Raw genomic sequence first — 27,658 nt, 5'->3', positions numbered from 1 at the left:
GTGTGAGAGTGAGTGGCGGAGAGAGTGTGTGTGTGAGTGAGTAGCAGAGAAAGTGTGTGTGAGCGAGTCATGGAGAGAGAGTATGTGTGTGAGTGGAAGAGAGAGAGTGTGAGTGAGTGGCAGAGAGAGTGTGTGTAAGCGAGTCATGGAGAGAGAGTGTGTGTGTGAGTGGCAGAGAGTGTTTGTGTGTGTGTGTGAGTGAGTGGTGGAGAAAGACAGTGTGTGTGAGTGAGTGGCGGAGAGAGAGTGTGTGCAAGTGAGTGAGTGGCGGAGAGAGTGTGTGAGACTGGTGGAGATAGGGTGTGTGTGAGTAGGTAGCAGAGAGAGAGAGTGTGAGAGAGTGAGTGGCGAAGAGAGTGTGTGTGTGAGTGAGTGGCAGAGAGAGAGTGTTTGTGTGAGTGAATGTGTGTGTGAGTGAGTGTGTGCGTGTGTGAGTGGCGGAGAGAATGCGTGTGTGTGTGTGAGTGAGTGGTGGAGAGAGTTTGTGAGTGAGTGACGGAGAGAGAGTGTGAGAGAGTTAGTGGCGGAGAGAGAGTGTGAGTGAGTGGCGGAGAGCGAGTGTGAGAGAGTTAGTGGCGGAGAGAGAGTGTGAGTGAGTGGCGGAGAGCGAGTGTGTGTGAGTGGGTGGCGGAGAGAGAGTGTGTGTGTGTGTGTGTGTGTGTGTGTGAGTGGCGGAGAGAGAGTGTGTGTACGTGAATATTGGATAGAGTGTGTGTGTGTGTGTGTGTATGAGTGAGTGGCGGAGAGAGAGTGTGTGTGTGTGTGTGTGTGGCGGAGAAAGTGTGTGTGCGCAAGTAAGTGAGTGGCAGAGAGCGTGAGTGTGTGAGAGTGGCGGAGAGAGAGAGTGTGTGAGAGTGGCGGAGAGAGAGCGTGTGCAAGTGAGTGAGTGCCAGGAAGAGAGATAATGTGAGAGAATGGTGGAAAGAGAATGTGTGTGTGCGTGAGTGGCGGAGAGAGAGTGTGTGAGACTGAGTGGCGGAGAGAGAGTGTGTGAGACTGAGTGGCAGAGAGAGACTGTGTAAGTGAGTGGTGGAGAGAGAGAATGTGCGTGTGTGTGTGTGTGTGAGTGAGTAGCAGAGAAAGTGTGTGTGAACGAGTCATGGAGAGAGAGTATGTGTGTGTGAGTGGCAGAGAGAGAGTGTGAGTGTGAGTGAGTGGCAGAGAGAGTGTGTGTAAGCGAGTCATGGAGAGAGTGTGTGTGTGAGTGAGTGAGTGGCGGAGAAAGACAGTGTGTGTGAGTGGGTGGCGGAGAGAGAGTGTGTGCAAGTGAGTGAGCGGCAGAGAGAGAGTGTGTGAGACTGGTGGAGATAGGGTGTGAGAGTGGGTGGCAGAGAGAGAGAGTGTGAGAGAGTGAGTGGCAGAGAGAGAGTGTTTGTGTGAGTGAGTGTGTGTGTGTGAGTGCGTGTGTGTGTGAGTGGCGGAGAGTGTGTGTGTGTGTGTGTGAGAGTGAGTGTGTGAGAGTGACTGAGAGAGAGTGTGCGTGTGAGTGAGTGGCGAAGAGTGAGAGTGTGGCGGAGAGAGAGAGTTTGTGTCACAGTGAGTGGCGGAGAGAGAGTATTTGTGTGAGTGGCGAAGAGAGAGAGTATGTATGTGAGAGTGGCGGAGAGAGAGTGTGTGCAAGTGAGTGAATGGCGGAGAGAGTGTGTGTGTGCAAGTGAGTGAGTGGCGGAGAGAGAGAGAGTGTGTGTGAGAGTGGTGGAGAGAGAGCGTGTGCAAGTGAGTGAGTGCCGGGGAGAGAGATAATGTGAGAGAATGGTGGAGAGAGAATGTGTATGTGCGTGAGTGGCAGAGAGAGACTCTGTAAGTGAATGGTGGAGAGTGTGTGTGTGTATGTGTGTGAAAGAGTGGCGGAGAGAGAGTGTGTGAGACTGAGTGGCAGAGAGAGACTGTGTAAGTGAGTGGTGGAGAGAGAGAGTGTGCGTGTGTGTGTGTGTGTGTGTGTGAGTGAGTAGCAGAGAAAGTGTGTGTGAACGAGTCATGGAGAGAATGTGTGTGTGAGTGGCAGAGAGAGAGTGTGAGTGTGAGTGAGTGGCAGAGAGAGTGTGTGTAAGCGAGTCATGGAGAGAGAGTGTGTGTGTGAGTGAGTGAGTGGTGGAGAGAGACTGTGTGTAAGTGAGTGGTGGAGAGAGTGTGTGTGTGAGAGTGAGTGGCAGAGAGAGTGTGTGTGAGCGAGTCGCGGAGAAAGTGTGTGTGTGTGAGTGGTTGCCGGAGGGAGAGTGTGTGAGAGTGGTGGAGAGAGAGAGTCTACGTGTGAGTGAGTTGCGGAGAGAGAGATTGTGTGTGCAGTGGAGAGAGAGTATGTGTGAAAGTGAGTGGCGGAGAGAGAGTGTGTGTAAGTGAGTGGTGGAGCATCTGTGTGTGTGTGTGGCGGAGAGAGAGTGTGTGTGTGAGTGGAGGAGAGAAAGAGTGTGTGAGTGGGTGGCAGAGAGAGAATGTGTATAAATGAGTGGTGGAGAGAGAGTGTGTGTGTGTGTGTGTGTGTTGCGGAAAGAGAATGTGTGTGTGAGTGAGTGGTGGAGAGAGAGTGTGTGCGCAAATGGGTGGCAGAGAGAGAGTGTGTATGCGAGTGAGTGGTGCAGAGAGAGTGTGTTTGTGTGAGTGAGTGTGAGTGGCGGAGAGAGAGAGTGTGGGTGTGAGTGACTGGCGGAGAGTGAGTGTGTGTGAGACTGGCGGAGAGTGAGTGTGTGTGTGTGAGTGAGTGGTGGAGAGAATGTGTGTGTGTGAGTGAGTGGCGGAGTGAGACTGTGGGCGAGTGAGTGGCGGAGAGAGAGAGAGTGTGAGTGGGTGGCGGAGAGAGAGTGTGTGTGTATGAGTGGTGGAGAGTGTGTGTGTGTGTGAGAGTGAATGGCGGAGAGAGAGAGAATGTGTGAGAGTGAGTGGCGGAGAGAGAGTGTGTGTGTGAGTGAATGGCGGGGAGAGAGAGAGAGTGTGTGTGAGTGGTGGTGAGAGAGAGTTTGTGTGTGTGGTTGAAAGAGTGTGTGTGAGAGTGAGTGGTGGACAGAGAGAGTGTGTGAGAGTGAGTGGTGGACAGAGAGAGTGTGTAAGTGAGTGGTGGAGAGAGTGTGTGGGTGTGAGTGGCGGAGAGAGAGTGTGGGTGAGTGAGTGGTGGAGTGAGTGTGTGTGTGTATGTGTGAGTGAGTGGTGGAGAGAGAGTGTGTGTGTGAGTGAGTCATGGAGAGAGAGTGTGTGTGTGTGTGTGTCAGAGAGAGAGTGTGTGTGAGTGAGTGGCGGAGAGAGAGTGTGTGAGTGTGGCGGAGAGAGTGTGTGTGTGTGAGAGTGGCGGAGAGAAAGTGTGTGCGAGAGTGGCGGAGAGAGATTGTGTGCAAATGAGTGAGTGGCAGGGGGAGAGAGAGAGTGTGTGTGTGTGTGAGTGGCGGAGAGAAACTGTGTGAGAGTCATGGAGATAGGGTGTGTGTGAGTGGGTGGCAGAGAGAGAGAGTGTGAGAGAGTGAGTGGCGAAGAGAGTGTTTGTGTGAGTGAGTGTGTGTGTGTGTGTGTGTGGGGTGGAGAGAGTGTGTGTGTGGCGGAGAGAGAGTGTGCAAGTGAGTGAGTGGCGGAGACAGAGTCTGTGTGTGAGTGGCAGAGAGAGAGTGTGTGTGTGAGAGTGGTGGAGAGAGAGTGTGTGCAAGTGAGTGAGTGGTGGGGAGAGAGAGAGTGTGTGTGAGTGAGTGGTGAAGAGAGAGAGTGTGTGAGTGTGGCGTTCAGAGAGAGTTTGTGTGTGAGAGTGGCGGAGAGAGAGTGTGTGCATGAGTAAGTGATGGAGAGAGAGTATTTGTGTGAGTGGTGAAGAGAGAGAGAGTGTGTGTGTGTGTGTGTGTGTGTGTGTGTGAGAGTGTAACGGAGAGAGACTGTGGGTAAGTGAGTTGTGGATAGAGTGTGAGTGAGTGGCGAAGAGAGTGAGTGTATGTGAGTGGGTGGTGGAGAGAGAGTGTGTGCGCGAGTGGTTGGCAGAGAGTGTGTGTGTGTGAGTGAGTGGCGGAGAGAGAGTGTGAGTGTGAGTGAGTGGCAGAGAGAGTGTGTGTAAGCGAGTCATGGAGAGAGTGTGTGTGTGTGAGTGAGTGAGTGGCGGAGAAAGACAGTGTGTGTGAGTGGGTGGCGGAGAGAGAGTGTGTGCAAGTGAGTGGGTGGCGGAGAGAGAGTGTGTGCAAGTGAGTGAGCGGCAGAGAGAGAGTGTGTGAGACTGGTGGAGATAGGGTGTGTGTGAGTGGGTGGCAGAGAGAGAGAGTGTGAGAGAGTGAGTGGCAGAGAGAGAGTGTTTGTGTGTGTGAGTGTGTGCGTGTGTGTGGCGGAGAGAGTGTGTGTGTGAGAGTGACGGAGAGAGAGTGTGTGTGTGAGTGAGTGGAGGAGAGAGAGTGTGTGTGAGAGTGCGTGGCGGAGAGAGAGTGTGTGAGTGAGTGGAGGAGAGAGAGTGTGAGAGAGTGGCAGAGAGAGGGTGTGAGAGAGTGAGTGGCAGAGAGAGAGTGAGTGGCAGAGAGAGAGTGTTTGTGTGTGTGTGTGTGCGTGTGTGCGGCGGAGAGAGTGTGTGTGTGAGTGAGTGTGAGAGAGTGACGGAGAGAGAATGTGTGTGTGAGTGAGTGACGGAGAGAGAGTGTGTGTGAGAGTGAGTGGAGGAGAGAGAGTGTGTGTGAGAGTGCGTGGCGGAGAGAGAGTGTGTGAGTGAGTGGTGGAGAGAGAGTGTGAGAGAGTGGCAGAGAGAGAGTGTGAGTGAGAGAGTGGTGGAGAGAGAGTGTGTGCAAGTGAGTGAGTGGCGGGGAGAGAGAGAGTGTGTGTGAGTGGTGGAGACAGAGTGTGTGTGAGTGAGTGGCGGAGAGAGAGTGTGAGTGAGTGGCGGAGAGAGAGTATTTGTGTGAGTGGCGAAGAGAGAGAGTATGTATGTGAGAGTGGTGGAGAGAGAGTGTGTGCAAGTGAGTGAATGACGGAGGGAGAGTGTGTGTGTGTGGCGGAGAGAGTGTGTGTGTGAGTGAGTGTGTGAGAGTGACGGAGAGAGAGTGTGTGTGTGTGAGTGTGTGGCGGAGAGAGAGTGTGTGCGAGAGTGAGTGGAGGAGAGAGAGTGTGTGTGAGAGTGCGTGGCGGAGAGAGATTGTGTGAGTGAGTGGAGGAGAGAGAGTGTGAGAGAGTGGCAGAGAGAGAGTGTGAGTGAGAGAGTGGTGGAGAGAGAGTGTGTGCAGTTGAGTGAGTGGCGAGGAGAGAGAGAGTGTGTGTGTGTGTGGCAGAGAGAGAGAGTTTGTGTGAGAGTGAGTGGCGGAGAGAGAGTGTGAGTGAGTGGCGGAGAGAGAGTATTTGTGTGAGTGGCGAAGAGAGAGAGTATGTATGTGAGAGTGGCGGAGAGAGTGTGTGTGCAAGTGAGTGAGTGCCGGGGAGAGAGATAATGTGAGAGAATGGTGAAGAGAGAATGTGTGTGTGCGTGAGTGGCGGAGAGAGACTGTGTGTAAGTGAGTGTTGGAGAGAGTGTGTGTGTGAGAGTGAGTGGCAGAGAGAGTGTGTGTGAGCGAGTCGTGGAGAGAGTGTGTGTGAGAGGGGGTGGAGGAGAGAGAGTGTGTGTGAGAGTGGTGGAAAGAGAGAGTGTTTGAGAGTGGTGGAGAGAGAGAGTCTGTGTGTGAGTGAGTTGCGGAGAGAGAGATTGTGTGTGTAGTGGACAGAGAGTATGTGTGAAAGTGAGTGGCGGAGAGAGAGTGTGTGTAAGTGAGTGGTGGATCGTGTGTGTGTGTGTGTGTGTGTGGCGGAGAGAGAGTGTGTGCGTGAGTGGGTGGCGGAGTGTGTGTGAGAGAGTGGTGGAGAAAAAGAGTGTGTGTGTGTGTATGTGTGACGGAGACAGAGAGTGTGTGAGAGTGGAGGAGAGAAAGAATGTGTGTTTCGGTGGCGGAGAGAGAGTGTGTGTGTGAGTGGAGGAGAGAAAGAGTGTGTGAGTGGGTGGCAGAAAGAGTGTGTGAGTGGGTGGCAGAGAGAGAGTGTGTGTGTGAGTGGAGGAGAGAAAGAGTGTGTGAGTGGGTGGCAGAAAGAGTGTGTGAGTGGGTGGCAGAGAGAGAATGTGTATAAATGAGTGGTGGAGAGAGAGTGTGTGTGTGTTGCGGAAAGAGAATGTGTGTGTGAGTGAGTGGTGGAGAGAGAGTGTGTGCGCAAATGGGTGGCAGAGAGAGAGTGTGTATGCGAGTGAGTGGTGCAGAGAGAGTGTGTTTGTGTGAGTGAGTGTGAGTGGCGGAGAGAGAGAGTGTGGGTGTGAGTGACTGGCGGAGAGTGAGTGTGTGTGAGACTGGCGGAGAGTGAGTGTGTGTGAGAGTGAGTGGTGGAGAGAATGTGTGTGTGTGAGTGAGTGGCGGAGTGAGACTGTGGGCGAGTGAGTGGCGGAGAGAGAGAGAGTGTGAGTGGGTGGCGGAGAGAGAGTGTGTGTGTATGAGTGGTGGAGAGTGTGTGTGTGTGTGAGAGTGAGTGGCGGAGAGAGAGAGAATGTGTGAGAGTGAGTGGCGGAGAGAGAGTGTGTGTGTGAGTGAATGGCGGGGAGAGAGAGAGAGTGTGTGTGAGTGGTGGTGAGAGAGAGTTTGTGTGTGTGGTTGAAAGAGTGTGTGTGAGAGTGAGTGGTGGACAGAGAGAGTGTGTGAGAGTGAGTGGTGGACAGAGAGAGTGTGTAAGTGAGTGGTGGAGAGAGTGTGTGGGTGTGAGTGGCGGAGAGAGAGTGTGGGTGAGTGAGTGGTGGAGCGAGTGTGTGTGTGTATGTGTGAGTGAGTGGTGGAGAGAGAGTGTGTGTGTGAGTGAGTCATGGAGAGAGAGTGTGTGTGTGTGTGTGTCAGAGAGAGAGTGTGTGTGAGTGAGTGGCGGAGAGAGAGTGTGTGAGTGTGGCGGAGAGAGTGTGTGTGTGTGAGAGTGGCGGAGAGAAAGTGTGTGCGAGAGTGGCAGAGAGAGATTGTGTGCAAATGAGTGAGTGGCAGGGGGAGAGAGAGAGTGTGTGTGTGTGTGAGTGGCGGAGAGAAACTGTGTGAGAGTCATGGAGATAGGGTGTGTGTGAGTGGGTGGCAGAGAGAGAGAGTGTGAGAGAGTGAGTGGCGAAGAGAGTGTTTGTGTGAGTGAGTGTGTGTGTGTGTGTGTGTGGGGTGGAGAGAGTGTGTGTGTGGCGGAGAGAGAGTGTGCAAGTGAGTGAGTGGCGGAGACAGAGTCTGTGTGTGAGTGGCAGAGAGAGAGTGTGTGTGTGAGAGTGGTGGAGAGAGAGTGTGTGCAAGTGAGTGAGTGGTGGGGAGAGAGAGAGTGTGTGTGAGTGAGTGGTGAAGAGAGAGAGTGTGTGAGTGTGGCGTTCAGAGAGAGTTTGTGTGTGAGAGTGGCGGAGAGAGAGTGTGTGCATGAGTAAGTGATGGAGAGAGAGTATTTGTGTGAGTGGCGAAGAGAGAGAGAGTGTGTGTGTGTGTGTGTGTGTGTGTGTGTGTGTGAGAGTGTAACGGAGAGAGACTGTGGGTAAGTGAGTTGTGGATAGAGTGTGAGTGAGTGGCGAAGAGAGTGAGTGTATGTGAGTGGGTGGTGGAGAGAGAGTGTGTGCGCGAGTGGTTGGCAGAGAGTGTGTGTGTGTGAGTGAGTGGCGGAGAGAGAGTGTGAGTGTGAGTGAGTGGCAGAGAGAGTGTGTGTAAGCGAGTCATGGAGAGAGTGTGTGTGTGTGAGTGAGTGAGTGGCGGAGAAAGACAGTGTGTGTGAGTGGGTGGCGGAGAGAGAGTGTGTGCAAGTGAGTGGGTGGCGGAGAGAGAGTGTGTGCAAGTGAGTGAGCGGCAGAGAGAGAGTGTGTGAGACTGGTGGAGATAGGGTGTGTGTGAGTGGGTGGCAGAGAGAGAGAGTGTGAGAGAGTGAGTGGCAGAGAGAGAGTGTTTGTGTGTGTGAGTGTGTGCGTGTGTGTGGCGGAGAGAGTGTGTGTGTGAGTGAGTGTGTGAGAGTGACGGAGAGAGAGTGTGTGTGTGAGTGAGTGGAGGAGAGAGAGTGTGTGTGAGAGTGCGTGGCGGAGAGAGAGTGTGTGAGTGAGTGGAGGAGAGAGAGTGTGAGAGAGTGGCAGAGAGAGGGTGTGAGAGAGTGAGTGGCAGAGAGAGAGTGAGTGGCAGAGAGAGAGTGTTTGTGTGTGTGTGTGTGCGTGTGTGCGGCGGAGAGAGTGTGTGTGTGAGTGAGTGTGAGAGAGTGACGGAGAGAGAATGTGTGTGTGAGTGAGTGACGGAGAGAGAGTGTGTGTGAGAGTGAGTGGAGGAGAGAGAGTGTGTGTGAGAGTGCGTGGCGGAGAGAGAGTGTGTGAGTGAGTGGTGGAGAGAGAGTGTGAGAGAGTGGCAGAGAGAGAGTGTGAGTGAGAGAGTGGTGGAGAGAGAGTGTGTGCAAGTGAGTGAGTGGCGGGGAGAGAGAGAGTGTGTGTGAGTGGTGGAGACAGAGTGTGTGTGAGTGAGTGGCGGAGAGAGAGTGTGAGTGAGTGGCGGAGAGAGAGTATTTGTGTGAGTGGCGAAGAGAGAGAGTATGTATGTGAGAGTGGTGGAGAGAGAGTGTGTGCAAGTGAGTGAATGACGGAGGGAGAGTGTGTGTGTGTGGCGGAGAGAGTGTGTGTGTGAGTGAGTGTGTGAGAGTGACGGAGAGAGAGTGTGTGTGTGTGAGTGTGTGGCGGAGAGAGAGTGTGTGCGAGAGTGAGTGGAGGAGAGAGAGTGTGTGTGAGAGTGCGTGGCGGAAAGAGATTGTGTGAGTGAGTGGAGGAGAGAGAGTGTGAGAGAGTGGCAGAGAGAGAGTGTGAGTGAGAGAGTGGTGGAGAGAGAGTGTGTGCAGTTGAGTGAGTGGCGAGGAGAGAGAGAGTGTGTGTGTGTGTGGCAGAGAGAGAGAGTTTGTGTGAGAGTGAGTGGCGGAGAGAGAGTGTGAGTGAGTGGCGGAGAGAGAGTATTTGTGTGAGTGGCGAAGAGAGAGAGTATGTATGTGAGAGTGGCGGAGAGAGTGTGTGTGCAAGTGAGTGAGTGCCGGGGAGAGAGATAATGTGAGAGAATGGTGAAGAGAGAATGTGTGTGTGCGTGAGTGGCGGAGAGAGACTGTGTGTAAGTGAGTGTTGGAGAGAGTGTGTGTGTGAGAGTGAGTGGCAGAGAGAGTGTGTGTGAGCGAGTCGTGGAGAGAGTGTGTGTGAGAGGGGGTGGAGGAGAGAGAGTGTGTGTGAGAGTGGTGGAAAGAGAGAGTGTTTGAGAGTGGTGGAGAGAGAGAGTCTGTGTGTGAGTGAGTTGCGGAGAGAGAGATTGTGTGTGTAGTGGACAGAGAGTATGTGTGAAAGTGAGTGGCGGAGAGAGAGTGTGTGTAAGTGAGTGGTGGATCGTGTGTGTGTGTGTGTGTGGCGGAGAGAGAGTGTGTGCGTGAGTGGGTGGCGGAGTGTGTGTGAGAGAGTGGTGGAGAAAAAGAGTGTGTGTGTGTGTATGTGTGACGGAGAGAGAGAGTGTGTGAGAGTGGAGGAGAGAAAGAATGTGTGTTTCGGTGGCGGAGAGAGAGTGTGTGTGTGAGTGGAGGAGAGAAAGAGTGTGTGAGTGGGTGGCAGAAAGAGTGTGTGAGTGGGTGGCAGAGAGAGAGTGTGTGTGTGAGTGGAGGAGAGAAAGAGTGTGTGAGTGGGTGGCAGAAAGAGTGTGTGAGTGGGTGGCAGAGAGAGAATGTGTATAAATGAGTGGTGGAGAGAGAGTGTGTGTGTGTTGCGGAAAGAGAATGTGTGTGTGAGTGAGTGGTGGAGAGAGAGTGTGTGCGCAAATGGGTGGCAGAGAGAGAGTGTGTATGCGAGTGAGTGGTGCAGAGAGAGTGTGTTTGTGTGAGTGAGTGTGAGTGGCGGAGAGAGAGAGTGTGGGTGTGAGTGACTGGTGGAGAGTGAGTGTGTGTGAGACTGGCGGAGAGTGAGTGTGTGTGAGAGTGAGTGGTGGAGAGAATGTGTGTGTGTGAGTGAGTGGCGGAGTGAGACTGTGGGCGAGTGAGTGGCGGAGAGAGAGAGAGTGTGAGTGGGTGGCGGAGAGAGAGTGTGTGTGTATGAGTGGTGGAGAGTGTGTGTGTGTGTGAGAGTGAGTGGCGGAGAGAGAGAGAATGTGTGAGAGTGAGTGGCGGAGAGAGAGTGTGTGTGTGAGTGAATGGCGGGGAGAGAGAGAGAGTGTGTGTGAGTGGTGGTGAGAGAGAGTTTGTGTGTGTGGTTGAAAGAGTGTGTGTGAGAGTGAGTGGTGGACAGAGAGAGTGTGTGAGAGTGAGTGGTGGACAGAGAGAGTGTGTAAGTGAGTGGTGGAGAGAGTGTGTGGGTGTGAGTGGCGGAGAGAGAGTGTGGGTGAGTGAGTGGTGGAGCGAGTGTGTGTGTGTATGTGTGAGTGAGTGGTGGAGAGAGAGTGTGTGTGTGAGTGAGTCATGGAGAGAGAGTGTGTGTGTGTGTGTGTCAGAGAGAGAGTGTGTGTGAGTGAGTGGCGGAGAGAGAGTGTGTGAGTGTGGCGGAGAGAGTGTGTGTGTGTGAGAGTGGCGGAGAGAAAGTGTGTGCGAGAGTGGCGGAGAGAGATTGTGTGCAAATGAGTGAGTGGCAGGGGGAGAGAGAGAGTGTGTGTGTGTGTGAGTGGCGGAGAGAAACTGTGTGAGAGTCATGGAGATAGGGTGTGTGTGAGTGGGTGGCAGAGAGAGAGAGTGTGAGAGAGTGAGTGGCGAAGAGAGTGTTTGTGTGAGTGAGTGTGTGTGTGTGTGTGTGTGGGGTGGAGAGAGTGTGTGTGTGGCGGAGAGAGAGTGTGCAAGTGAGTGAGTGGCGGAGACAGAGTCTGTGTGTGAGTGGCAGAGAGAGAGTGTGTGTGTGAGAGTGGTGGAGAGAGAGTGTGTGCAAGTGAGTGAGTGGTGGGGAGAGAGAGAGTGTGTGTGAGTGAGTGGTGAAGAGAGAGAGTGTGTGAGTGTGGCGTTCAGAGAGAGTTTGTGTGTGAGAGTGGCGGAGAGAGAGTGTGTGCATGAGTAAGTGATGGAGAGAGAGTATTTGTGTGAGTGGCGAAGAGAGAGAGAGTGTGTGTGTGTGTGTGTGTGTGTGAGAGTGTAACGGAGAGAGACTGTGGGTAAGTGAGTTGTGGATAGAGTGTGAGTGAGTGGCGAAGAGAGTGAGTGTATGTGAGTGGGTGGTGGAGAGAGAGTGTGTGCGCGAGTGGTTGGCAGAGAGTGTGTGTGTGTGAGTGAGTGGCGGAGAGAGAGTGTGAGTGTGAGTGAGTGGCAGAGAGAGTGTGTGTAAGCGAGTCATGGAGAGAGTGTGTGTGTGTGAGTGAGTGAGTGGCGGAGAAAGACAGTGTGTGTGAGTGGGTGGCGGAGAGAGAGTGTGTGCAAGTGAGTGGGTGGCGGAGAGAGAGTGTGTGCAAGTGAGTGAGCGGCAGAGAGAGAGTGTGTGAGACTGGTGGAGATAGGGTGTGTGTGAGTGGGTGGCAGAGAGAGAGAGTGTGAGAGAGTGAGTGGCAGAGAGAGAGTGTTTGTGTGTGTGAGTGTGTGCGTGTGTGTGGCGGAGAGAGTGTGTGTGTGAGTGAGTGTGTGAGAGTGACGGAGAGAGAGTGTGTGTGTGAGTGAGTGGAGGAGAGAGAGTGTGTGTGAGAGTGCGTGGCGGAGAGAGAGTGTGTGAGTGAGTGGAGGAGAGAGAGTGTGAGAGAGTGGCAGAGAGAGGGTGTGAGAGAGTGAGTGGCAGAGAGAGAGTGAGTGGCAGAGAGAGAGTGTTTGTGTGTGTGTGTGTGCGTGTGTGCGGCGGAGAGAGTGTGTGTGTGAGTGAGTGTGAGAGAGTGACGGAGAGAGAATGTGTGTGTGAGTGAGTGACGGAGAGAGAGTGTGTGTGAGAGTGAGTGGAGGAGAGAGAGTGTGTGTGAGAGTGCGTGGCGGAGAGAGAGTGTGTGAGTGAGTGGTGGAGAGAGAGTGTGAGAGAGTGGCAGAGAGAGAGTGTGAGTGAGAGAGTGGTGGAGAGAGAGTGTGTGCAAGTGAGTGAGTGGCGAGGAGAGAGAGAGTGTGTGTGAGTGGTGGAGACAGAGTGTGTGTGAGTGAGTGGCGGAGAGAGAGTGTGAGTGAGTGGCGGAGAGAGAGTATTTGTGTGAGTGGCGAAGAGAGAGAGTATGTATGTGAGAGTGGTGGAGAGAGTGTGTGTGCAAGTGAGTGAATGACGGAGGGAGAGTGTGTGTGTGTGGCGGAGAGAGTGTGTGTGTGAGTGAGTGTGTGAGAGTGACGGAGAGAGAGTGTGTGTGTGAGTGAGTGTGTGAGAGTGACGGAGAGAGAGTGTGTGTGTGTGAGTGTGTGGCGGAGAGAGAGTGTGTGCGAGAGTGAGTGGAGGAGAGAGAGTGTGTGTGAGAGTGCGTGGCGGAGAGAGATTGTGTGAGTGAGTGGAGGAGAGAGAGTGTGAGAGAGTGGCAGAGAGAGAGTGTGAGTGAGAGAGTGGTGGAGAGAGAGTGTGTGCAGTTGAGTGAGTGGCGAGGAGAGAGAGAGTGTGTGTGTGTGTGGCAGAGAGAGAGAGTTTGTGTGAGAGTGAGTGGCGGAGAGAGAGTGTGAGTGAGTGGCGGAGAGAGAGTATTTGTGTGAGTGGCGAAGAGAGAGAGTATGTATGTGAGAGTGGCGGAGAGAGTGTGTGTGCAAGTGAGTGAGTGCCGGGGAGAGAGATAATGTGAGAGAATGGTGAAGAGAGAATGTGTGTGTGCGTGAGTGGCGGAGAGAGACTGTGTGTAAGTGAGTGTTGGAGAGAGTGTGTGTGTGAGAGTGAGTGGCAGAGAGAGTGTGTGTGAGCGAGTCGTGGAGAGAGTGTGTGTGAGAGGGGGTGGAGGAGAGAGAGTGTGTGTGAGAGTGGTGGAAAGAGAGAGTGTTTGAGAGTGGTGGAGAGAGAGAGTCTGTGTGTGAGTGAGTTGCGGAGAGAGAGATTGTGTGTGTAGTGGACAGAGAGTATGTGTGAAAGTGAGTGGCGGAGAGAGAGTGTGTGTAAGTGAGTGGTGGATCGTGTGTGTGTGTGTGTGTGTGTGGCGGAGAGAGAGTGTGTGCGTGAGTGGGTGGCGGAGTGTGTGTGAGAGAGTGGTGGAGAAAAAGAGTGTGTGTGTGTGTATGTGTGACGGAGAGAGAGAGTGTGTGAGAGTGGAGGAGAGAAAGAATGTGTGTTTCGGTGGCGGAGAGAGAGTGTGTATAAATGAGTGGTGGATAGAGAGTGTGTGTGTGTGTGTGTGGCGGAAAGAGAATGTGTGTGTGAGTGAGTGGTGGAGAGAGTGTGTGTGAGTGAGTGGTGAAGAGAGAGTGTGTGTGAGTGTGGCGGAGAGAGAGAGTTTGTGTGTGAGTGAGTGGCGGAGAGAGAGTGTGTGCATGAGTAAGTGACGGAGAGAGAGTATTTGTGTGAGTGGCGAAGAGAGAGAGTGTGTGTGAGTGGTGGAGAGAGAGAGAGAGTGTGTGTGTGTGTGTGTGTGTGTGTGTGTGTGTGTGAGAGAGTGAGTAACGGAGAGAGACTGTGGGTAAGTGAGTTGTGGATAGAGTGTGTGTGTGTGTGAGAGTGGCACAGAGAGAGTGTGCGTGCGAGTGAGTGGTGGCGAGAGAGTGTGTTTATGTGAGTGAGTGGCGGAGAGAGTGTGTGTGTGTGTGAGAGTGTGAGTGAGTGGCGGAGAGAGAGAGTGTGGGTGTGAGTGACTGGCGGAGAGTGAGTGTGTGTGAGTGAGTGGCAGAGAGAGTGTGTGTGAGACTGGCGGAGAGTGAGTGTGTGTGTGAGAGTGAGTGGTGGAGAGAATGTGTGTGTGTGAGTGAGTGGTGGAGTGAGACTGTGGGCTAGTGAGTGGCGGAGAGACAGAGAGTGTGTGCGAGAGTGGGTGGCGGAGAGAGTGTGTGAGAGTGAGTGGCGGAGAGAGAGAGAATGTGTGAGAGTGAGTGGCGGAGAGAGTGTGTGAGTGAGTGGCGGAGAGAGTGTGTGAGTGAGTGGCAGAGAAAGTGTGTGTAAGAGTGGTGGAGAGTGTGTGTGTGTGTGAGAGAGTGAGTGGCGGAGAGAGTGTGTGTGTGAGTGAATGGTGGAGAGAGAATGTCTGTGTGAGTGAGTGGTGGAGAGAGTGTGTGTCTAAGTGAGTGGTGGAGAGAGAATGTATGTGAGTGAATGGTGGAGAGAGAGTGTGGGTGGGAGGAGAGAGAGAGTGTGTATGAGTGACTGGTGGAGAGAGTGTGTGTGTGTGAGTGGCGGAGAGAGAGTGTATGTGTGAGTGAGTGGCGGGGAGAGAGTGTGTGAGAGTGAGTGGCGGAGAGAGAGAGATTGTGAGTGAGTGGCGGAGAGAGAGTGTGTGCAAGTGAGTGGCGGAGAAAGAGTGTGTGTGTGAGTGACGGAGAGAGAGTGTATGTGTGGGTGGAGAGAGAGTGCGTGAGTGACTGGTGGAGAGAGTGTGTGTGAGAGTGAGTGGCAGAGAGAGAGAGTGTGTGTGTGAGTGAGTGGCGGAGAGAGAGTGTGTGCGAGTGAGTGGCAGAAAGAGAGTGTGTGTGTGTGTGTGTGTGAGTGAGTGGCAGAGAGAGAAAGTGTGTGTGTGAGAGAGTGAGTGGCGGAGAGAGATTGTGTGCGAGTGGCGGAGAGAGAGTGTGAGTGTGTGGCGGAGAGAGAGAGAGTGTGTATGTGTGTGAGTGTGTGTGTGAGAGTGGTGGAGAGGGAGTGTGTGTGGGTGGAGACAGAGAGTGTGTGTGTGTGAGTGACTGGTGGAGAGTGTGTGTGTGTGAGTGAGTGGCTGAGAGAGAGAGTGTGTGTGTGAGTGGTGGAGAAAGTGTGTGTGAGTGAGTGGTGGAGAGAGTGTGTGGGCGAGTGGGTGGCGGAGAGAGACTGTGTGCGAGTGAGTGGTAGAGAAAGTGTGTGTGTGTGAGTGAGTGGCAGAGAGAGTGAGAGTGAGTGGCGGAGAGACTGTGTGTGTGAGTGAGTAGCAGACAGAGTGTGTGTGTGAGTGGTGGAGAGAGAGTTTGTGTGTGGGGTGGAGAGAGAGTGTGTGAGAGTGAGTGGTGGAGAGAGTGTGTGCGTCTAAGTGAGTGGTGGAGAGAGAGTGTGTGTGTGTGTGAGTGTTTGGCAGAGAGAGTGTGTGACAGTAAGTGGTGGAGAGAGAGTGTGTGTCGAAGTGAGTGGTGGAGAGAGTGTGTTTGTATGAGTGAGTGGCGGAGAGAGAGAGGGTGTAAGAGTGAGTGGCGGAGAGAGAGAGTTTGTGTGTGTGTGTGTGTGTGTGTGTGTGTGTGAGAGTGAGTGGTAGAGAGACAGTTTGTGTAAGTGAGTAGTGGAGAGAGTGTGTGTGTCTAAGTGAGTGGCGGATAGAGTGTGTTTGTGAGAGTGAGTGGCGGAGAGAGAGTGTGTGTGCGCGAGTGGCGGAGAGAGAGTGTGTGTGTGAGTGGCGGAGAGAAAGTGCTTGTGAGTGACTGTTGGAGAGAGAGTGTATGTGTGAGTGAGTGGCGGAGACAGTGTGTTTGTGTGACTGGTGGAGAGAGTGTGTGTGTGTGAGATTGAGTGGCGGAGAGAGAGAGTGAATGGCAGAGAGAGAGTGTGTGTGAGTGAGTGGCGGAAAGAGAGAGTGTGTGTGTGTGGTGGAGAGAGATTGTGAGTGTGTGTGAGAGTGAGTGGCGGAGAGAGAGAGTGAGTGGCGGAGAGAGAGAGTGTGTGTGAGTGAGTTGCGGAGAGAGAGAGTGTGTGAGAGTGAGTGGTGAAGAGAGTGTGTTTGATTGGTGGAGAGAGAGAGATTGTGAGAGTGAGTGGCGGAGAGAGTTTGTGTGAGAGTGAGTGGTGGAGAAAGTGTGTGGGTGAGTGAGTGTCAGAGAGAGTGTTTGAGTGAGTGAATTGCAGAGAGAGAGTGTTTGTGTGAGTGGTGGAGTGAGAGAAAGCGTGTGTGTGTGTGTGTGTGTGTGTGAGAGAGAGAGTGGGGGAGAGTGTGTGCGAGTGAGTGGCGGAGAGACAATGTGTGTGTAAGTGAGTGGTGGAGAGAGTGTGAGTGAGTGGGTGGCGGAGAGAGAGTGTGAGTGAGTGAGTGACAGAGAGAGAGTGTGTGTGTGGCGGAGAGAGAGAGTGTGTGAGAGTGGGTGGCAGAGAGAGAGTGTATGCGAGTGAGTGGCGGAGAAAGAGAGAGAGTGTGTGAGAGCGAGTGGCGAAGAGAATGTGTGTGAGTGGCGGAGTGAGAGAGAGTGGTGGAGGGAGAGAGTGTGTGTGAGTAGCGGAGGGAGAGAGTGAGTGTGAGTAGCAGAGAGAGAGTGTATGTGTGAATGAGTGGCGGAGAGAGAGTGTGTGTGGGTGAGTGGCGGAGACAGTGTGCGCGAATAAGTGGCGGAGAGAGAGAGTGTGTGTGAGTGGTGGAGAGAAAGAGAGTGTGTGTGAGTGAGTGGCAGAGAGGGAGAGTGTGTGTGTGAGTGGTGGAGAGAGTGTGTGAGTGTGAGAGTGGCGGAGAGAGAGAATGTGTGAGTGAATGGCGGAGAGTGTGTGTGTGGTGGAGAGAGAGAGAGAGTTTGCGTGCAAGTGGCGGAGAGAGTGTGTGTGTGCGAGTGGCGGAGAGAGTGTGTGTGTGTGTGTGAGTGGCGGAGAGAGTGTGTGTGTGAGTGAGTGGCGGAGAGAGAGTGTTTGTGTGAGTGATGGAGAGAGTGTGTGTGAAGGAGTGGCAGAGAGAGTGTGTGCGTGTGGGCAGAGAGAGAGAGTGTGTGAGAGTGACTGGTGGAGAGAGTGTGTGTGTGTGAGTGAGTGGCAGAGAGAAAGTGTGTGTGTGAAAGAGTGGTGGAGAGAGAGTGTGTGCGAGTGAGTGGCAGAAAGAGAGTGTGTGTGTGTCAGTGAGTGGCAGAGAGAGAGAGTGTGTGTGTGTGAGAGTGAGTGGCGGAGAGAGATTGTGTGCGAGTGGCGGAGAGAGAGTGAGTGTGAGTGGCGGAGAGAGAGAGAGAGTGTGTGTGTGTGTGTGTGTGTGTGAGAGAGTGGCGGAGAGGGAGTGTGTGTGGGTGGAGACAGAGAGTGTGTGTGTGTGAGTGACTGGTGGAGAGTGTGAGAGTGACTGGTGGAGAGTGTATGTGTGAGTGAGTGGCAGAGAGAGAGTGTGTGTGAGTGAGTGGCAGAGAGAGTGAGAGTGAGTGGTGGAGAGAGAGTTTGTGTGTGTCGGGTGGAGAGAGAGTGTGTGAGAGTGAGTGGTGGAGAGAGTGTGTGCATCTAAGTGAGTGGTGGAGAGAGAGTGTGTGTGTGAGTGTTTGGCAGAGAGAGTGTGTGACAGTAAGTGGTGGAGAGAGAGTGTGTGTGTGAGAGTGTTTGGCAGAGAGAGTGTGTGACAGTAAGTGGTGGAGAGAGAGTGTGTAAGTGAATGGTGGAGAGAGTGTGTGTGTCGAAGTGAGTGGTGGAGAGAGTGTGTGTGTGAGTGAGTGGCAGAGAGAGTGTGTTTGTGTGAGTGAGTGGCGGAGAGAGAGAGGGTGTGAGAGTGAGTGGCGGAGAGAGAGAGTTTGTGTGTGTGTGTGTGTGGTGGAGAGAGAGTTTGTGTGTGAGAGTGAGTGGTGGAGAGAGTGTGTGTGAGTGTGAGTGGTGGAGAGAGTGTGTGTGTCGAAGTGAGTGGCGGATAGAGTGTGTTTCTGAGAGTGAGTGGCGGAGAGTGTGTGTGCGCGAGTGGTGGAGAGAGAGTGTGGGTGTGAGTGGTGGAGAGAAAGTGCTTGTGAGTGACTGTCGGAGAGAGAGTGTATGTGTGAGTGAGTGGCGGAGAGAGTGTGTGTGTCGAAGTGAGTGGTGGAGAAAGAGTGTGTGAGTGAGTGGCGGAGAGAGTGTGTGTGTCGAAGTGAGTGGTGGAGAGAGAGTGTGTGAGTGAGTGGCGGAGAGAGTGTGTGTGTCGAAGTGAGTGGCGGAGAGAGTGTGTTTGTGTGACTGGTGGAGGGAGTGTGTGTGTGTGAGAGTGAGTGGCGGAGAGAGGGAGTGAATGGCGGAGAGAGAGAGTGTGTGAGTGAGTTGCGGAGAGAGAGTGTGTGTGAGAGTGAGTGGCGGAGAGAGAGAGTGAATGGCAGAGAGAGAGTGTGTGTGAGTGAGTGGCGGAGAGAGAGAGTGTGTGTGAGTGAGTGGTGAAGAGAGTGTGTTTGATTGGTGGAGAGAGAGAGATTGTGAGAGTGAGTGGCGGAGAGAGTTTGTGTGAGAGTGAGTGGTGGAGAAAGTGTGTGGGTGAGTGAGTGTCAGAGAGAGTGTTTGTGTGAGTGGTGGAGTGAGAAAAAGCGTGTGTGTGTGAGAGAGAGTGGGGGAGAGTGTGAGAGAGAGAGTGGGGGAGAGTGTGTGCGAGTGAGTGGCGGAGAGACAATGTGTGTGTAAGTGGGTGGTGGAGAGAGTGTGAGTGAGTGGTTGGCGGAGAGAGAGAGTGTGTGAGAGTGGGTGGCTGCGAGTGAGTGGCGGAGAAAGAGAGAGAGTGTGTGAGAGCGAGTGGCGAAGAGAATGTGTGTGAGTGGCAGAGAGGGAGAGTGTGTGTGCAAGTGGCGGAGAGAGTGTGTGTGAAGGAGTGGCAGAGAAAGAGAGAGTGTGTGTGCACGACTGGTGGAGACAGTGTGAGAGTGAGTGGCGGAGAGAGAGTGTGGGTGGGAGTGTAGGATTGCCACACTGTGTAAACTCGCATGGGCTGTATGACACTTTGATCTTTTCCTTGTACATTCTGTGAAGAATGTCTTCACATGATGACGAGGCAGCTCTCCAAAACCGAATGATTTGAAGTAAATCCGTTGTCCTGGTGCCGTGTGATTTTTTTTGTCTTTGTCCAACCGTTTCCAAGGCGGCACCTCCATTGCTGAGTCCGTCCGTTAATAGGCCCCGCCCCTTACACTCCTATTGGTTCACACCGCCGTCAATCATCACGCTGGCTGAGGTAGCGCGTGCGCGGTGCTTGTATGAAGGGCCGCTGCTTCCCAATAACTGGATCTTCTTAATGATATTCCCTACTTCCCGGGTCGAGATCCCAAGTGTTGGATAATTAAACACCAACAAGAGCAATCAGAAACTCGGTTTGGGCTCCTCACTTCTCAGTGATTGATAGACGAGAATAGGTGAGAAATTGAGGAAGAACAGGAGGCGAATGAGACGGTAAAAAGGGGAGAAAATGTCATTTTAAGACAGGGTTTATTTTCACAAAAACACCGGATCTCGGCCTGCAGGCCCGAATGAGACACTTCCGGTCCCGCGGTTACAAGAAACAGGTAAACGGTTGGGGTAGTGACAGGCCTCGGTCGCCATGTTGAAAGGGATCAGCGTGCAGCAAAGCGGCTTCACCCCCCACCCCCCCGGCCCCATTCCCCATCCCCACATCCCCCCTCCCCCCTCCCCCATCCCCACCCCCACATCCCCCCTCCCCCCTCCCCCATCCCCACCCCCACATCCCCCCTCCCCCATCCCCACCCCCACATCCCCCCTCCCCCATCCCCACCCCCACATCCCCCCACCCCCACCCCCACATCCCCCCTCCCCCACCCCCACCCCCACCCCCACATCCCCCCACCCCCACATCCACATCACCCCCCCCATCCCCCACATCCACATCACCCCTGCCACCCTGCCCCCATCCCCCACATCAACATCACCCCCCACCCCGCCCCCATCCCCCACATCCACATCACCCCCCCCCCCACCCTGCCCCCATCCCCCACATCCACATCACCCCCCCACATCCACATCACCCCCCCCACCCCCATCCCCCACATCACCCCCCACCCCCATCCCCCACATCCACATCAGCCCCCCCACCCTGCCCCCATCCCCCACATCAACATCACCCCCACATCCACATCACCCCCCACCCCCATCCCCCACATCCACATCACCCCCCCACCCCGCCCCGCCCCCACATCCACATCACCCCCCCCCACAGCTCCCATTTCCCCCACCCCCACATCCACATCACCCCCCCCATCCCCCACATCCACATCACCCCCCCACCCTGCCCCCACATCCACATCACCCCCCCACCCTGCCCCCACATCCACATCACCCCCCCCACCCCGCCCCCATCCCCCACATCCACATCACCCCCCCCCCACCCTGCCCCCATCCCCCACATCCACATTACCCCCCCACCCCGCCCCCATCCCCCACATCCACATTACCCCCCCACCCCGCCCCCATCCCCCACATCCACATTACCCCCCCCCACCCCGCCCCATCCCCCACATCCACATTACCCCCCCCACCCCGCCCCCATCCCCCACATCCACATCACCCCCCCACCCCGCCCCCATCCCCCACATCCACATCACCCCCCCCACCCCGCCCCCATCCCCCACATCCACATCACCCCCCCCACCCCGCCCCCATCCCCCACATCCACATCACCCCCCCACCCCGCCCCCATCCCCCACATCCACATCACCCCCCCACCCCGCCCCCATCCCCCACATCCACATCACCCCCCCCACCCCGCCCCCATCCCCCACATCCACATCACCCCCCCCCACCCCGCCCCCATCCCCCACATCCACATCACCCCACCCCGCCCCCATCCCCCACATCCACATCACACCCCCCACATCCACATCACACCCCCCCCACAGCTCCCATTCCCCCACAACCCACATCCACATCACCCCCACACCCCGCCCCCATCCCCCACATCCACATCACCCCCCACAGGCCCCAATTCCCACATCCCCCCCATCCACATCACTCCCACACACCCCCATCCCCTATTCCCCCATCCTTCATCCCCATTCCCCTATCACACCCTATCCCCCACTTCCCCATCCCCAGTCCTCTCAATTCCCCTATCCCTGTCCCCCCCCCACATCCCCCGTCCCCCCACATGCCCCCCCACCCCCATTCCCCCCCACATCTCCACCTGTTCTGATTGTTTTTGTCAACTCCTTTCACAGGGGATTAGAAGAGGAGGGTGTACATTGGGAATCTCAAGTCAGACATCGAGTCAAGATGTGGTAGAGTCACTTTTTCATCAGAAGTTGAATATCACCAACATTTGAATGTAGAAGGAGAAATGTTTATCTGTTCTGTCTGAGGGAAGATGTGCCAAACGGTAATGTGACTAGTAAAGCACCGAGACACTCAACTGGAGTGTGTTTGTTAGTGAACTGACTAGAAATACGCAGGTTGAATGAGCGTGTTCCATTGAACTGTTTGTGGAAAGAGCTTTAACCAATTCTATCAACTGAAAAGGAAATTATACTATTGAAGTGTAGAGAGATCTTGTGTGTGGACAAGACTTCACCTGATTGGTCTTTAAGAGAAGCAAGAACACCTCACCATGGAAAAACCATGGAAATGCGGAGATTGTGGGAAGAAATTCAAATACCCGTCCTGGCTGGAAGATCATCGACGCAGGCACACTGTTGAGATGTCGTTCCCCTGCTCAGTGTGTGGGAAGGGATTCACTCGGTCATCTACCCTGCAGAAACATCAGCGAATTCACACTGGAGAAAAGCCATTCACCTGCACTCAGTGTGGAAAGAGTTTCAGGCAATCGGACAACCTCATTTCACACCAGCGAGTTCATACTGGGGAGAGGCCTTTCTTGTGCTCCAATTGTGGGAAAACATTTACTGGCTTATCTCCCCTTATTTCACACCAACGACTTCACACTGGAGAGAAGCCCTTCATATGCCCTGACTGTGGAAAGGGATTTTCTCGGTCAGCCAACCTGCTGTCGCATCAGCGGGTTCACACTGATGAAAAACCCTTCATCTGCTCTCACTGCGGAAAGTGTTTCAGGCACTCATCCAACCTCACTGCACACCAGCGAGTTCACACCGGCGAGAGGCCATTCGTTTGCTCCAAGTGTGAAAAAGCATTCACTCATTTGTCCAGCCTCATTTCACACCAGCGGATTCATACTGGGGAGAAACCATTCTCTTGCTCTGTGTGTGGGAAAGGATTCACTCAGTCGGGCAACTTGGTTGTACACCAGGGAGTTCACACTGAGGAGAAACCATTCACCTGCTCCAAGTGTGGAAAAGGATTCACTCGATCAGCCAGCCTCACCTTACACCAGCGACTTCACAAATGATCACATTTGCTTTCACTATCATCTATCAGATTCAGGGCTGAACAGTTTTGCTTTTGACAGTTGGGATGAAGTTCTGCTTATTTTAATAATCCCTATGGCTGGGCTGGAGTGGAGTATTCTGGACAGTGTTTCCAGGGCTGCAGGATATTTTGAGAACCAATATCACTGTTCTTTCCCCATAATTTAGGAATTCTCATCAGAACTTTAATTTTGAACAATTTCATGAATTTTTAATTGAATCTTAAATTTTTTTTTTGTTGTGACCTCTATATTTCACTTACCAGTGTCTTGTACAGCTGAGGCATGATCTTGTGGCTCTGAAACTCAACTCTCTACCAATAAACGCCAACAAACCATTCTTTACAACCTTATCAACCTGGGTGGCAACTTTCAGTGATTTATGATCCTGGATACCGAGATATCTGTGTTCATCTGCACAGCCGAGAGTGTTACCAATAGCCTAGTACTCTGCATTCCTGTTACTTCTTCCGAAGTGAACTACCTCACACTTCTCCACGTTAAACTCCATTTCCACTTCTCAGCCCAGCTCTGCATCTTATTTATGTCCTTCTAACCTTCAACATCCTTCAGCACTATCGACAATTCTACCTACCTTAGTGCCATCTGCAAATTTACTAACCCATCCTTCTACACCCTCATCCAGGTCATTTATAAAAATGACAAACAGCAGTGGCCCCAAAACAGATCCTTGTGACACACCACTGGTAATTGAGCTCTGGGATGAACATTTCCCATCAACCACCACCCTCTGTCTTTCAGCTAGCCAATTTCTGATCCAAATCACTAAATCACCTTCAAACCCGAAACTCTGTATTTTGTGCAATAATCTACCGTCTCGAACCTTATGAAACACCTTACTGAAGTTGACATATACCACTTCAGCTGCTTTACCTTCAGCCACCTGTTTTGTCACCTTCTCGAAGAATTCAATAAGGTTAGTGAGACACGACCTACCCTTCACAAAACTGAGTGGACTAATCCTAATCAAATTATTCCTTTCCAGATGATTATAACTCCTATCTCTTATTACCTTTTCCAACATGTAACCCACAACCAAAGTAAGGCTCACTGACCTATAATTACCAGTGTTGTCTCTACTCCCCTCCTTAAACAAAGGAACATTTGCTATCCTCCAGTCTTGTGGCACTACTCCTGTCAACCAAGATGACATAAAGATCGAAGCCAAAGGCTGTGCAATCTCCTTCCTGGCTTCCCAGAGAATCCAAGGATAAATCCCATCCGGCCCAGGGGTCTTATCTATTTTCAGATGTTCCAAGATTGCTAAAATCTCCTCTTTGTCAATCTCAATCCCATCTAATCTAGTAGCCTGTATCTCCGTATTCTCACTAACATTGCCCTTTTCCAGTGGGAATACTGACGAAAAGTATTCGTTAAGCACTTTCCCTACGTCCTCAGATTCCACACACAAACTTCCACCACCATCTTTGATTGACCCTAATGTTACTCTAGTCATTCTTTTATTCCTGATGATACCTATAGAAGGCCTTAGATTTTTCCTTGATCCTATCCGCCAACAAATTCTCATATCCCTTCCTGGCGTTTCTTAGCTGTAGATCTTTCCTTGCTAACTTATAACTTTCAAGCCCCCTAAATGAGCCTTCATGCCTCATCCTCACATAAACCTTCCTCTTGCTCTTGACAAGAACTTCAGCTTCTTTAGTAAACCATGGCTCCCTTTCTCGACAACTACCTCCCTGTCTGACAGATATATACTTATCAAAGGACCCGCAGTAGCTGCTCCTTGAATAAGCTCCACATTCCAAGTGTGTCCATCCCCTGCAGTTTCCTTCCCCATCTGATGCATCCTAAACCTTGCCTAATCACATCATAATTGCCTTTCCCCCAGTTATGTCTCTTTCCCTGTGGTATATACCTATTCCTGCCCATTGCCATTGTAAACATAACCGAATTGTGGTCACTATCACCAAAGTGCTCACCTACCTCCAAATCTAACAACTGGCTGGGTTCATTCCCCAGTACCAAATCCAATAATGAATCGCCCCTTGTTGGACTAACACTATACATTGTGTCAGAAAACCATCCTGCACACATTGAACAAAACTGACCCATTTAAACTGTAGTATTCCCAGTCAATATTGGGGAAGTTAAAAGCCCCCCATAATGACTACCCTGTTACTCCCGCTACTGTGGAGAATCATCTTTACTATCCTTTCCTCTACATCCCTGGAACAATTCGGAGGCCTATAGAAAACTTCCAACAGCTTTCCTGTTTCTAACCTCAGTGGATGAGTCCTCAAATGTTATCTCAGCTGCTGTAATACTACCCTTGATTAACAGTGCCACATCCTCACCTCTTTTACCATCTCTGTTCTTGCTGAAACATCTAAATCCCGGAATTTGCAACAACCATTCCTGTCCCTCCTCTAGCCATGTCTCTGAAATAGCTACAACATCAAAATCTCAGGTATCAACCCATGTAGCAAGTTCCCCCACCTTATTTCGGATGCTCCTGGCTTTGAAGTACACACATTTCGAACCAACACCCTGATTGCCGGTGCCCTCTCGTGACCTTGTAAACCTATCCCTGACCTCACTATTGTCAACCTCCTGTACACTGGAACTACAATTCACGTTCCCATCCCCCGCAACATTAATTTAAACCCCCCAAGGAACATTAGCAAATTTACTCCCCAGGATATTGGTACCCTTCTGGCTCACGTGAAGACCATCCTGTTTGTAGAGGTCCCACCTTCCCCAGAAAGAGCTCCAAGAATCCAAAATCCTCCCTCCTGCACCATCCCTTCAGCCAAGTGTTCAGCTCTGCTCTCTCCCTGTTCCTTGCTTCACTAACACATGGCATGGGCAACAAACCATAAATAACAACTGTTCTAGTTCTAAGCTTCCACCCTAGCTCCCTGAATTTCTACCTTCGGTTGGAAGAAAGGTGGAGATCTATGTCGTTGGTGCCTATGTGGACCACGACTTGGGGCAGCTTCCCCTCCCCCTCAAGGACCCTGAAAACATGATCAGAGACATCACGAACCCTGGCACCTGGGAGACAACACACCAATTGTGAGTCTCTCTCTCATTCCCACAAAACCACCTATCTTTCCCCCAACTGTGGAGTCCCCAATGACTAAAGTTCTGCTCCTCTTCCCCCTTCCTTTCTGAGCAATCAAGAGAGACTCTGCGCCAGAGAACTGTGCCCCATTGCTTACCCCTGCTAAGTCATCCCTCACCCCCCCAACAGTATTCAAAATGGTATACTTGTTGTTGGGAACCACCACGAAAGATCCCTACACTGCCTGCCTGTTCCCTTTCATATTCCTGACGGTAATCCATCTTCCTTCTTCATATGGCTGTGGAGTAACTACCTCCCTATAACTCCTCTCAATAACCCCCTTCGCCTTCCGAATGATCCCAAATTCATCTGGCTCCAGCTCCAGTTGCCTAACACCGTTCTCGAGGAGCTGGAGTTGGGTGAAGTCAGGAGGGACAGTCGAGGTGACCCTTGCTTCCCACATACATTCAACTGGAAGAACATTCAACTGCCCTCCCCCCCCCCCCCCCATTCCTGCTATTCTAAATTCCCAAATAAATTGTCAGAAAAAAAAATGAAACATGAAAGAAAACACTTGTCATCTTACCAACAGATGCACAGAACTTTTTTTTTGGTTAAAGGAGAATGGGTGGGAGTGTTTTGGGTAAAGCAACCAGCCAAATATGTAACCATGTGACCTTGCCAACTGCATCCAGAAACTGAAGAAAGACTGGAGCTAAAAGAAATTTAAACGGTATACTCACATGTCCTGACAGGCTCCACTGCTCCCTGGAGACTTCATGACCTCTCCACTGCATCCAGGAGTTCCTTGTAAATATATTTACAAAATCTGAAGAAAATTATGAAATATTAGAGAAATGATCTTTCTCTTCTGAAGAATGGTTCCACAGCATAATGACAGACACAGGGCAAGCCTATTGGCTCTGGCAAGGACATTTGTCTTGCGCCAGTCCTGAAGTGGAGATACTGGAGTCGGACAGTCAAAAGTCAGACGACAGCAGGTTATAGCCCAACAGGTTTATTTGAAATCACAAGCTTTCAGAATGCTGCTCCTTTGCCAGGTGAGGCAGAGGGAAGTACACAAGCACAGAATTTTTATGCAGAGAAACAATGGTAAAACAATCCAGGTAATTAAGAGTGTCAAAAGCTAGATACAAATACTGTGAGTAGAGTATTGACAGGCTGAATAACAGATGTTTGCAGGTGATCAGACGTGTCAAACGGTGTGAGTGAAGTTTCAACAGCTGAATAGCAAGTGAAAGGATGACTTATGATCCGATTAATAATTATATAACAATCAAAATGTAATTATTGACACTATTGATCACTTCCAAAGACTGTTGACACATCACTCACGCCATTTGTGTTTATCTCTTGACACTCTTAATTACCTGGATTATTTTACTATTATTTCTCTGCATGAAAATTCTCTGCATGTGTGGCTCCCTCCGCTTAACCTGACAAAAGAGCAGTGCTCTGAAAACTTGTGATTTCAAATAAACCTTAAGTTAAATATCACACAACAGCTGATTATAGTCCAACAGGTTATTTGGAAGCACTAGCTTTCAGAATGCTACTCCTTCATCTGATGAAGGAGCAGCACTCCAAAAGCTAGTGCTTCCAAATAAACTGTTGGACTATAACCTGGTGTTGTGTGATTTTTAACTCTGTACACCCCAGTCCAACACCAGCATCTCCAAATCAAATAAACCTTTTGGACAACAATGTGACTTCTGAGATGGTGAGAATATGCTGGTAACTTGCTGCGACGGAGAGTGATTAAAGTGAATGGTATGGATGTAGTTAAGGGGAACTGAGGCACATAGGAGGTTGAAGGGAGTAGCGAATTGTCATGACCGATTTAATTGAAAGATGGGAGGAGGTTCATTTGGAACAGGCACACTGATGCGGACTGATTGTGCGAGTGACTTGTTTCTGTTTCACACATAATGTGCAATTACAGCCGTGAAGTGTCTGGCTTTGCTATAGATTGCACCATGTATTCCAAGACTGCTTAACGACCATTCATCTTCTGTTTCTCTGAATGTGATCAACAGCTGTCAGCAACAGCAGAACTGATCACATCGAGTTTCATACCGACAGTTGGGGTTTATTTCTGTTGATGTTAATAATCCCTGTAACTTGGCTGGAGTTTAATGTCTTGATGTTTGTTAAATAAGTCAGCTTTGTTTCAAACACTATATGTTATGTTGTTGATTTCTCCAGGATAAAAGGAGACTCTTCAATATCCTGTTGCCAATAGCTCCACTTTTTCGCCTTTCTATTACTACATGATTTCAGTTTTCATACCTTCACCTAATCTCCTGAACAAGAAGCTTATTTCCACCAGTGTTTAAAGTGAGGAGAAGTACTGGAACTGTGCTGTCAGATCAGAGATTGGTATCAAACTGGGGAATCTGCTCCTGTCTGAAATTGAAGCTTTCTAGTGTGAAAATTGCAGTGGTCATGATGGTCTGAGGATTTAACATGTTTGTATGACATTCCTGATTCTCCAACAATAACAATAAGGCAAGACCAAAAATAACTTGCATTTAGATGTAGATAATTGGGATGCCTTCTGGGGAAGGTGGGACCTGTACAAGAAGGACGGGTTGCATCTGAACTGGAAGAGGACCAATGTCCTGGATGGAAGGTTTGCTCGAGTAGTTCGAGAGTATTTAAACTAGTATGGCAAGGGGGT

The 27,658-nt window shown here is 51.8% G+C and overlaps 1 protein-coding gene across 1 annotated transcript in view; it reads left to right on the top strand.

The window, feature by feature from the left end:
* The window catches only part of LOC140463785 (uncharacterized), a 69,831-nt gene extending 47,567 nt beyond the window's left edge, over window positions 1-22,264 (top strand). Inside the window, exon 3 of the mRNA XM_072558094.1 lies at window positions 21,134-22,264. Coding sequence (XP_072414195.1) covers window positions 21,134-21,893 — 760 coding nt within the window. The 3' untranslated portion in view covers window positions 21,894-22,264. The remainder of the gene's footprint in view (window positions 1-21,133) is intronic.
* The last annotated feature ends 5,394 nt before the right edge of the window (window positions 22,265-27,658 follow it).

The sequence above is a fragment of the Chiloscyllium punctatum genome, chromosome 39 (assembly GCF_047496795.1).
Source record: "Chiloscyllium punctatum isolate Juve2018m chromosome 39, sChiPun1.3, whole genome shotgun sequence".
Classification (NCBI taxonomy): domain Eukaryota; kingdom Metazoa; phylum Chordata; class Chondrichthyes; order Orectolobiformes; family Hemiscylliidae; genus Chiloscyllium; species Chiloscyllium punctatum.
This window is presented reverse-complemented; position numbering and strand designations above follow the sequence as displayed.